The sequence below is a fragment of the Oncorhynchus masou genome, chromosome 13 (assembly GCF_036934945.1).
Source record: "Oncorhynchus masou masou isolate Uvic2021 chromosome 13, UVic_Omas_1.1, whole genome shotgun sequence".
NCBI lineage: Eukaryota > Metazoa > Chordata > Actinopteri > Salmoniformes > Salmonidae > Oncorhynchus > Oncorhynchus masou.
In genome coordinates, this window is record NC_088224.1 from 41,712,221 (window position 1) to 41,723,643 (window position 11,423).

Sequence of the window (11,423 nt, forward strand, 5' to 3'; positions counted from 1 at the left end):
AACCAATACGCCACCTATTTGGAATGCCCAACCAGGGTTGAGGGTTTAAATGCTGCTCCTGAATAGTCCATGGTGGTGGATAGGCATTCACTGAAGGCTGCAGGGGTTGCCGTTCAACAGCAGAACCCAGATATGCTAAAGGTGCAGAAGGTGGACTTTGTGGCCTTTATAGCTATGGTGATTAATGGCACTGCCAAGGTGGAGAGGAAGTCCTGGAAAATAGACATAATTTTGGATGCGGCGGAATGTCTCCTGGGACTGAAAGACTTCTTGGCAGAGGAGTAGCAAGCCTCTGAGGTGAGAATTAAACATGAATACATTATTTAACCTTTATTTAACTAAGCTAGTCAGAAGAAGTGAGATATGGGGATTTGAAGGATAGAAGAAGTGGGTGTTTGGGGGTTTTGGTTTTGTCAATGTGGTTTTTATTGTTTTATTTTGTGTGGATTTAAGTTTGTTTTCCCTATCATGTATGGGTTTTATTTTTACCTTGTTTTTTTCAACGTCGTCCAGTTGGTGGCGGTAATACATATTTTGGGGTTGAAGCATGTCCAGATCATCCAAAAGAAGCCCAAGCGTTTTCCCAGGCTTTCAAAGGAAATTAATCTGAGATATGATGCTATTATGCTTCTTTTTTTTAATAATAATTGCTCAAGGAAAGAACTCTCCACAAGTGTCATCAGTGTCTTGTGAAAGAACAGGGGTCATAGACAACATCTTATTTATTTCAGGGAGCGGAAATGAAAAACGTTGTTCCACTTCCCCTTTAGTCGATAGGAAATCAGCTTTCACCCGCCACCACATCCGGTTGAAATTCAAATCGCTAGCTAGCTAAAATTACAACAAAGGCCGATTAAACATCTGGCGACTTTCATGACAAACGATATCTGATAGAAGTGTAGACAACACCAGCTACGCAAGGATTGTACCAAGGTGAGGCGTGTGCTATTTTCATTAAACTAGTTTAGCCTGCTTGAGATCCGGGGCTGTCGTAAGCGATCGAGCTAATGCTAGCTATCTAGCTGGATATGCTACGTAGTTTGCTAGCTTATTTTAAAGTAAATTTACATAGGTAGCTAGTTCACCCCGGTCGTAGAAGATGAATGTGATGTTGCTTCGAACATCTGGTTAAGTTGACTAAGGAGCTACTAGTAAACCAAAACAGTCACTGAATCAGGATACTAGCTAGCTAGATTTCAGTGTCGCGTCAATGCATCAACTTTAGTTTACTTATAGAGGAGAAGATTGTCATATCAAATTTTGTTTATTGTGCACCTTTCCATATACATAATTGCAACGTGACCTATCACAAAATGAAGAAACTGCAATTAGTAAACAATCTATGTTTACAATGTGCATATTATAAGACACGTTAGGCTTGACACATTACATTTTTAACAACACTTTTACTGATAAAACTAGTTCATTGCATCCGCCATGGAGCCCAGTTTCATAATATTACAAATATGTCCCAGCTGTCTGTCGTAGTTTTGAAGTAATCACGAAAAAACAGGCCTTATTTTGGGGCATTTTCCCGGCTCCTAATAGTTCTATTGAGCACCGTGGCACCAACTCGCCTTCCGACCGTTCTACTCACATTGTTCTAAGTCACGCCGCCTGCTTCGCTGTTGTTGGCAATGCCCACGTTGGTAGTTAAAATGTACACCACAACACATTACTCATGGAACTACTTCCTTGTTATGCAGACATACTCACACTTGGCACCATCGAGGTGCGGATGTTTACTTTCTACACAAGTTATTTTTCAGTTTCGTCCTAAGAACAGATTGTAGTGGTAAAATAAAAAGGATGCATAAATGGAATTATAAGCGTCACTCCAGTCAGAAGAGACCCTGCGAATGTTCAATTCCATTCATATGCTAGTGTTCCAGCTTAGCTAACGTTCTTCTGGCCTTGTTTCATCCTTGGGGGAATTTTGACTCATTCTATTGTCCAGCCTAGACATGCTAGGTACACTTTCTCGTACCCACGTAGGCCAGTTTTATGAAGGGGTGCGTGCACAAAGAACATTTTGTTTTGTATTGTAACCTTCTCGATATGACCTTTACAGTGGGAGGCCCTAAGTAGTTCACAAGACCTCCTAGGAAGTGAGCTGGAAGGAAAGAAAGAAGGAGCCGGGTTGCAAGAAAACAGATGAAAGAAGAAGGGGCAACAATGTCGGAAGAAGGGGCAACGGCGTCGGAAGAAGGGGAAGGGGCAACGGCTTCGGAAGAAGGGGAAGGGGCAACTGTTTCGGAAGAAGGGGCAATGGCGTCGGAAGAAGGGGCAATGGATGCCACTGGTAGTGAAGCGGAGTCCGATGAAGCCTTGTCTAATGGCAGCCGCATACCACCTAATAGGGGAAGGGGTAGGCCCAAAGGATCAGGCTCCAAGAAACCTAAGATACTGAGGGTACTAGATAAGCAGCCACGGGGCAGGCCACGTAAAGTGGTTGACCCTAATACTGTTTCAGCAGAGACAACTGCACCTTTAAAGCGTGGCCGGCCCAAAAAAGTTCAACAACAAAAAAAAATGGGTAGGCCGAGGAAGTACCTGCTGTCACCCGAGGAGGAAGAGGAGAGAAAGATACTGAAAAGCCAACCTAAGGGACCTAGAGTGTGGAAGCCGCTCGGAAGGCCGCGCATCCATCCCCGCGGGGATCCCCCCGCCACACCCACCTCTGCCGAGCCACGGAGAAGAGGCCGTCCACTCAAGGCATCAACAGGTAGAGGTGCCCACTTACGGAAGAACCCACCTCCAACTTCTAAAGTTTCAAAGCCCCCCGCTAAAGATGATTCCCCGCGAAAGAGTGGCCGCCCCTTAGGCTCCTTCAAAGCCAAGAGAGCAGCAGAGACGGATAGGTCCAACAGTTCACCCTCAGCCAAACAGGGTTGCACTGTTTCTCCAATAGTAAAGCTTTACCGCTGCTCCAACGGTAAAGCAAATGTGTTTGATGAAGCTGCCTTCCAAGCCCAGAGGCAAAAAGGCAGGAGAAAGACTGTGAACGTTGATTATACAGCTTATGATTCAGAGGAGGAAAATGAAGATACAGAGAGAAATGAGGATGAAGTCTTTTCTCTAGTAGAAGATGACGAAGAAGAGGAAATTAAACCACGCGGTGGTCATGGCAAGGCTAGTGACCCAGGTAAGGTAGCGGCAGCTATTAAGAAAAATGAAGTGGTTGTTCCTAAGAGGGGGGGCAGAAAGCCTGGCTCAATCAAAAAGGTTGTAAAGTAAAAGGAACCTGGGCGGAGCAGACTGAACGAGTATCAGTAGCATCTTGTAAGTTGTTTTTTTATCTCTTACCCAACTCTTGTTTTCTCAACTAACCTATGTGTCTGTTTGCTCTTGCTGTTATTTTTTATGGTTTGATGACTTCGTGGAGACCATGTGGGAAAAAACAAGTACTTTTTGTACTTCCTTGGTCATCCATAGCTTGAATGATTGTGAATCTTGTATTGGTCTGTTCAGAGTTATCCCATTTAGATTTTTTCACTGGCACTGTCATTGATTCAGTTTCTAATTCTATACACATCCTATAGTTGATGATATTCTAATTGAGGTTTGTTAATCTTGTATTGGTCTGTGCAGATTTGTCCAAATAAGCTCAAATGGTTTAAATCAATTGAATTAGTTAAGTATTTTGTTTTTTATCTCTCCTTAAGCTCTGTAGTTTTCAAATTGCTAATGTCTTCTAATTCTATTTGCCTTAATTGCCAAAGCTTTGAATGTAACAACTTCCCCTTCCCAGCTATCTTTGTTTTGATACAGATGTTGTTAGTATCACTATCATGGCACCCTTTTACCTATAAAGTGCACTACTTTTGACCAAAGCCCCATGGACCCTGGTCAAAAGTAATGCACTATAAGGGGAATATGGTGCCATTTGGGACGGTACCATAATCATAGTTATTTTCTTTCACTTGGTTCATTGCATACTTCACCTTGTGGAGTCAAGACGGTAACTGTAAACTTCCAATCCATCATCCTTAAGATTTCTCTTAGAAGATGTATGGTTATTGACTATTGTGATGGTTTTGTTTGCCAGTATCATCCTTGTAATTCACTCAACATCACCCCTCACAGTTCTTTTTAAGACTTTTTATGTCAGCTCTTTTTACTCGTTTTTTATCACTTGGCTTTCATCTGAAGTGGATGGCTTGGTTTCACAGACTCTGGGTGATGTTGTGTGTAAATGTTCAGATTGTATGTTAAACATGTCTTCATCTAGCCTGGTATTTGTTTATTTAATTAATTATGTGCTGGACCATGATATCAACAGTTCATACTGCATCACAACTTCGTAAATTATGTAATATAAAAATAGTAATTGAGGTACACAAAAGAATCTATCATTTGTATGAATTCATGTTCCTGTGACCAAAGCTTGTTAGTTTCATGTTTTCAACTTGGTCTGTTCTTATATGTTGCTTGGATTAATACAATGTTCTTCAAGATGCAGTTAGAACTATAGAGATACATACTGTACGTTTTACCTATGTATTTATCTCTGTGATCAGAAACAGGTCTGTGAAACCTCCCCAACGTTCATTTGAGGGTAATGTGAATTTCAGTTTTTTAGAGAGAGCAAATATTTAGAAAGTTTCATGTAATAAAGTGAAATGTCAAACTTTGTTTTTGTTGATGTTTTTTAATCTCAATAAAACTTAAAATGTGACTTAATTTGTCTTTATTTGGTATTATTGTAAAGCTTAATTGTTTGAAAAGCAGAATGTGGTGAATAAATGGAAGATTTGATAGAAACATTTCTTCCTGGCTGGTCAGGATCAAAAAGTCAGTGGTGGAATGTTCACACCGTTTATTGGACAGAGCTCAATCCATAAGTAATACTGATGTCTGCAGAGTCTGACTCTCAGCCGAGTTCCCCGACTCTACCCAACGTTTATTGACAAGATTATTCCCGTCATTCTTATAAGGTGGAGAACATAGATAATTGGTTGGAGCTAAAGTAACTTAATGTAAAGAACATAACATTCTAAAGAATGCAGAATGATTTAGCTCTGGAGTCTATACAGTGCAATCAGAAAGTATTCAGACCCTTTCACTTTTTACACATTTTGTTACGTTACAGCCTTATTCTAAAATGGATTAAAAATGTTTTTTTTCCTCATCAATCTACACACAATTCCCCATACTGACAGATTGAAAAACTTTTTTTTTTGCAAATGTATTACAAATTAAAAACAGAAATACCTTACTTACCTTACCTTAGATAAATATTCAGACCCTTGGCTATGAGACTAGAAATGGAGGTTCAGGTGTATCCTGTTTACACTGATCATCCTTGAGATGTTTCTACAACTTGATTGGAGTCCACCTGTGGTAAATTCAATTGATTGGACATGATTAGGAAAGGCACACATCTGTCTATATAAGGTCCCACAGTTGACAGTGCATGTCAGAGCAAAAACCAAGCCATGAGGTTGAAGGAATTGTCCATAGAGGTCCGAGACAGGATTGTGTCGAGAAACATCTGAGGAAGGGTACCAAAATATTTTTGGAGCATTAAAGGTTACCAAGAACACAGTAGCCTCAAATCATTCTTAAATGGAAGAAGTTTGGAACCACCAAGACTTCCTAGAGCTGGCTGCCTGGCCAAACTGAGCAAATCGGGGGAGAAGGGACTTGGTCAGGGAGGTTACCAAGAACCCGATGATCACTCTGACAGAGTTCCTCTGTGGGAATGGGAGAACCTTCCAGAAGGACAAATATCTCTGCAGCACTCCACCAATCAGGCTTTCATGGTAGAGTGGCCAGATGGAAGCCACTCCTCAGTAAAAGACACATGACAGTCCGCTTGGAGTTTGCCGAAAGGCACCTAAAGGACTTTCAGACCATGAGGAACAAGATGCTCTGGTCTGATGAAAACAAGATTGGACTCTTTGGACTGAATGCCAAGTGTCACATCTGGAGGAAACCTGGCACCATCCCTACTGTGAAGCTTGGTGGTGGCAGCATCATGCTGTGGGGATGTTTTTCAGCGGCAGGGACTAGGAGACGAGTCAGGATCGAGGGAAAGATGAAAATAGCAAAGTACAGAGAGATCCTTGATGAAAACCTGATCCAGAGCGGGGGCGAAGGTTCACCTTCCAACAGGACAACGACCAGGACAAGTCTCAATGTCCTTGAGTGGCCCAGCCAGAACCTGATTGAACATCTCTGGAGAGGCCTGAAAATGGCTGTGCAGCGACGCTCCACATCCAACCTGAAAGAGCTTGAGAGGATCTGCAGAGAAGAATGGGAGAAACTCCCCAAATACAGGTGTACCAAGCTTGTAGTGTCATGCCCAAGAAGACTCAAGGCTGTATTTTCTGCCAAAGGGTCTGAATATTTATGTAATTTTGAAATTTCAGTTACTTTATTATTATTTATTTTTTAAACTTTTCTAAAAAATGATTTTTGTTTTGTCATTATAGGTTATGTGTTGATTAGATATATATATATTTAATACATTTTAGAATAAGGCTGTAACATAACAAAATGTTGAAAAAGTCAACGGGTCTGAACGCTTTACATGGTGTTATTTCTTGAATGACTGTGGTCTAAATACCCAGCAGCCAATTTTTCTCCGCCCATTCCATTGGTCCCAATACAAAACACTGTAGGCCTATAAATGGGCTTAGAGAGAAAAAAAGATTGTATGTGGTGTCGGGCATACTCAGTAGGGTCTGTAGAATCTATTTGTGGTGTCATTTCATGGGGCTCTGAATAATACGGAGTGTTGCTGGCAATGTTCCCTCAAATGTTTTGGGACACCGAGCATATTTTAGGTCTTATGAGTGGAAACTTGAACCTTGTGAGTATTCTTCTGCAACTTCCTGTGCGCGTTTACAGTGGACACTGAGGCTGTACACTTACAGTTTTGGACAGTAACCAATAGGCTATTGTGGCTATTTGAGCATAATGTAGTCCTAACAACAAAACCAATGGAGCAAATCCCATAACATTCTCACATGGAAATTGTTTTTGATTATATAGTTTTATATGATATAGCCTATATGTGGTGTTCAATGCAGGCCTACATTGCATGCGACTTTTAATAACGTTTTTACATTGTGAAGGACTTTAATTAATACTTTTTTTATTTGGTCTGTAACACCATGGGCCGAATAGGTGACTAAATTGTATTGTCTAATGATGCAAGAGGCACTTTACAAAATAAAAGTTATTATTATTACCATACAGAAATACAACACAATGCAATCGCCTATTTGGCCCATGGTGTTTACAGACCAAGTAAAAAATCATGAACTAAAGTCAAGCCCTTCATAATGTAAAAATGTAATTAAAAGTTGCATGCAATGACTACCACATATAGGCTACTGTAGGTTATATCATAGACATCAAAAACTATTTCAATGTGAAAATGTTATGGGATTTGCTCCATTGGTTTTGTTGGTGGCTTACTTTATACTCAAATAGCCACAATAGACTATTGGCTACTTTCTAAAACTAAGAGTACAGCCTTAGTGTTCACTGTGAAGTTGCACAAAATTCTCACAAGTTTCAAGTTTTCTCTCACAAGACCTCAAATTTGCTCGGTGCCCCCAAAATATTAGAGGGAACATTGCATCCAGGTCCTTGACTTTTGTCATCCCCACCCATACCATCAGGACTATCATCCAGTGTTGAGAGGGCGAAGGTACAGTAGTGAATAATAAAAGTAAGGATGTTGTTTGACAACCTATTCGATTAACCCAGGTATTCCCAAACTGGGGGTACGCGCAATAACGTTGAGGGTACGCCAAATAAAAATTATTCAGATTTTCAAACAGTCCGTTCATATTTTCCAACGGGATTATACATTTGGGTGATTTTTTTTTTCTCACCTGAGTAGTCTTGTTTCACTGCCAAAAATAAAATTAAACCATCTAGCGTTCAGCGAAATAACAACACAATGTCAAATACAGGGAGCCTAGTCAAATAATTAACATCCAATCACATTAACCGTTACTCTCTCGTGGGAATTCCACTAACGGTCCGTATGCAGCCAAACGTAGCTGCTGCTCATGTTGGTATCTGTACTGATGGCACAAAAGCCATGACAGCGAGATGTAGTGGAGTGGTAACGCATATGCAAGCAGTTGCTCCCGACGCCACTTGGGTAAACTGCAGCATCCACTGAGAGGCTCTTGCTGCCAAGGGAACGCCTGACAGCTTGAAAGACATGTGGACACTACAGTGAAAATGGTTAACTTTGCTAAAGCAAGGCCCCTTAACTCTTGTGTATTTTCGACACTATGCAAAGATATGGGCAGCAACCATGTAACGCTTTTACAACATACAGAAGTGTGCTGGTTATCAAGGGGCAAAGTATTGACACTTTTTTTTTCAATTGAGAGACGAGCTTAAAGTTTTCTTTACTGACCATAATTTTCACTTGTCTGACCGCTTCCATGATGATGAGTTTCTCACACGACTGGCATATCTGGGTGATGTTTTGTCTCGCCTGAATGATCTGAATCTAGGATTACAGGGACTCTTCGCAACTATATTCAATGTGCGGGACAAAATTGAGGCTATGATTAAGAAGTTGGAGCTCTTCTCTATCTGCATTAACAAGGACAACACACAGGTCTTTCCCTCATCGAATGATTTTTTTTTGTGTGCAAATGAACTCAACCTTACGGACAATGTCAAATGTGATATAGTAATGCACCTGAGTGAGTTTGGTGCACAATTACGCAGGTACTTTCCCGAAACGGACGACACAAACAACTGGATTCATTATCCCTTTCATGCTCTGCCTCCAGTCCACTTACTGATATCTGAACAAGAGAACCTCTTCGAAATTGCAAAAGGTTCTGTGAAAATGGAATTTAATCAGAAGCCACTGCCAGATTTCTGGATTGGGCTGCACTCAGAGTATCCTGCCTTGCCAAATCGCGCTGTTAAGACACTGATGCCCTTTGCAACCACGTACCTATGTGAGAGTGGATTCTCGGCCCTCACTAGCATGAAAACTAAATAAAGGCACAGACTATGTGTGGAAAATGATTTAAGACTGAGACTCTCTCCAATACAACCCAACATTGCAGAGTTATGTGCATCCTTTCAAGCACATCCTTCTCATTAACCTGTGGTGAGTTATTCACAATTTTTGATGAACAAATTAGGTTTTATATATAAGACGGTTAAATAAAGAGCAAAATTGATTATTGATTATTATAATATTATTATTTGTGCCCTGGTTATTGAATGCGCTGACCCTGGTGCTAGAAGGGGTATGCAGCTGGAGGTTGAATGTTTGAGGGGGATACGGGACTATAAAAAGTTTGGGAACCACTGGATTAACCAATGCCATTAAGAAAGAGGTAGGTGAAGTCACATTAGCCTGGTCGATTGGTAATGGCACACTTGTTAATATTTTGTGCTGACCATGTTCAGCAAGGGAAGATTCTCAAAATGAAAACTCTCAATGGGAAGAAAGCTTTGGCTAAGATGAGGGGGATCATTTCTAGGGTTCCACTTTCTATGTCCATCAATTATTTAAAATAAAATGTAGAGGGGGCATAATGGTTGAAGCCCAAAGTCTATTCAGTAAGAAAGAGCGGCAAAGAAGTGAAAGTCAGTACTCTTAATGTTTGAGAAGGTTCTGCCTGAGACACCTTCTCAAATAGAAGTGCTTCCTGGCTTTCACTGTTAGAGTTTGGCCCACCTCCATTAAGGTGTTTTTAATGCCAAAGAATGGGACATGTAGTGGCTCTGTGCAAAGGAAAGGAAAGATGTGCCAAGTGTGGAGGGGAACATGATTATGGTGAATGTGGGAACAATGTCAAGGCTAGCTATTATAATTCTGGGGGGAACACAGTGGTTACGAGAAATCTTGCTCTCACAAATGGGTTGTGTCAAAGGACACCTTGATAGTTCATCAGATTGACTTCATAGCTTTCATTGGAAAGGTTAACAACCTGACTGCGTTTGTGGAAAGAAGAACTGCTAAATTGAAGATCATTGTGGAAGCAGCAGCAGAGTTTTTAGGAGTAACAGATGTTACTGTCGCCATGATTGTTGATATGTTGACAACTAATAATAGTAATGATGGAATGTCTCAGTATGACGATAATTAGAGTTATGGTTTTTGTCATCCTTTAGTGGAATGCCAGAAGCCTTATTGCTAACTGACTTGCCTCGTTAAATAAAGGTAAAATAAATATCTCCCTCTCTAACTTTAAGCATCAGCTGTCAGAGCAGCTTACCAATCACTTTAGGTTGGATGGGGTGGGTGGGCGGGCAGGCAGGGTAGAAAGGATTTTGGGGATGGGGGAGGGTCATTTAGAAGTTAGTAGGGCTCTTTGTTTTTCTCAGACGTACTAAGTTAGGTAGGAGGATTTAGAAATGTGGAGCTAATATTGTAAACCGTGATTGACCACACACTCCAGCACAGTAGGTGGCGGAATGCACCTTAAACTTTTGTTTGTGTACCGCCAATATATCATAGAAGAAGAATACACTCCGACTTCAGTATGAAATGTTGCCGATTCACAGTGCCTGACTAAAATACTTAATTTTGATAAGTTAATAAATACATGCTGTGTTAATAATGTTGGCATGTTTACCTGCCTACAATACCCACTGTACTGTGCATAGATCTCAAGCCCATAATAAGTCAATAGGGCTAACTGGCTAGCGACTACTGTTGGCTAGCTACTACTTTTAACAAGCCAGACAACCACGAATGATTGACATCTACCTTGCATAACATTAGTTTAATTTTAGGTCATTTTTGCCCATTTGGTTAGCTACATTATTACGATTCACATATAGCTCACTGGAGGCTCCTCCGAGGAGGAAGGGGAGGACCATCCTCCTCAGTAAATTTAAAAAAATAAATAATTGTGAAACATTAAAAAAGTTTACCTTTTTAGATAAAACTATACTAAATATATTAAAATGTCACCAGATAATGGTGCAACCGGGGTGCAACCTGGGGACAGCTGGTTTCCGTCCCCCTCTGAGTACAGTGGTACATTGACTTACAAAACCAAAGAGGCTTGTGGTTCCTACCACCTTCCATAGACTTACACAGTAATGATGACAACTTCCGGAGGACGTCCTCCAGCCTATCAGAACTCTTGCAGCTTAAACTGACATGTTGTCTACCCAATCAAAGGATCAGAGAATGAATCTAGAACTGAAAGCATGAGCTACAGCTAGCTAGCACTGCAGTGTATAAAATGTGGTGAGTAGTTGACTCAAGGAGAGAGAAAGACAATAGTTGAACAGTTTTGAACAAATTAATTTCTTCCAAAATTAAAGATAAGCAAGAGAGAGCTAGCTATATTTGGTTGTATTTAAATAAAAACTTTCCCTTTCACCCAGCGAGCATATGCATCTAGCTAGTTTAGCATACTCAAACACCTGGCTAAAACAGAGAGGGATGCTATGTTAGTTTACAAGTC

General features: G+C 40.7%; 1 protein-coding gene across 1 annotated transcript; it reads left to right on the top strand.

Annotated features, from left to right (window-relative positions):
• Positions 1–760: 760 nt before the first annotated feature.
• On the top strand, positions 761–4,678 carry LOC135552347 (chromosomal protein D1-like). The gene is made up of 2 exons (XM_064983915.1): positions 761–933; positions 2,072–4,678. The coding sequence occupies exon 2, from the start codon at positions 2,155–2,157 to the stop codon at positions 3,235–3,237; it is 1,083 nt and encodes a 360-aa protein (XP_064839987.1). The 5' UTR covers positions 761–933; positions 2,072–2,154; the 3' UTR covers positions 3,238–4,678.
• The last annotated feature ends 6,745 nt before the right edge of the window (positions 4,679–11,423 follow it).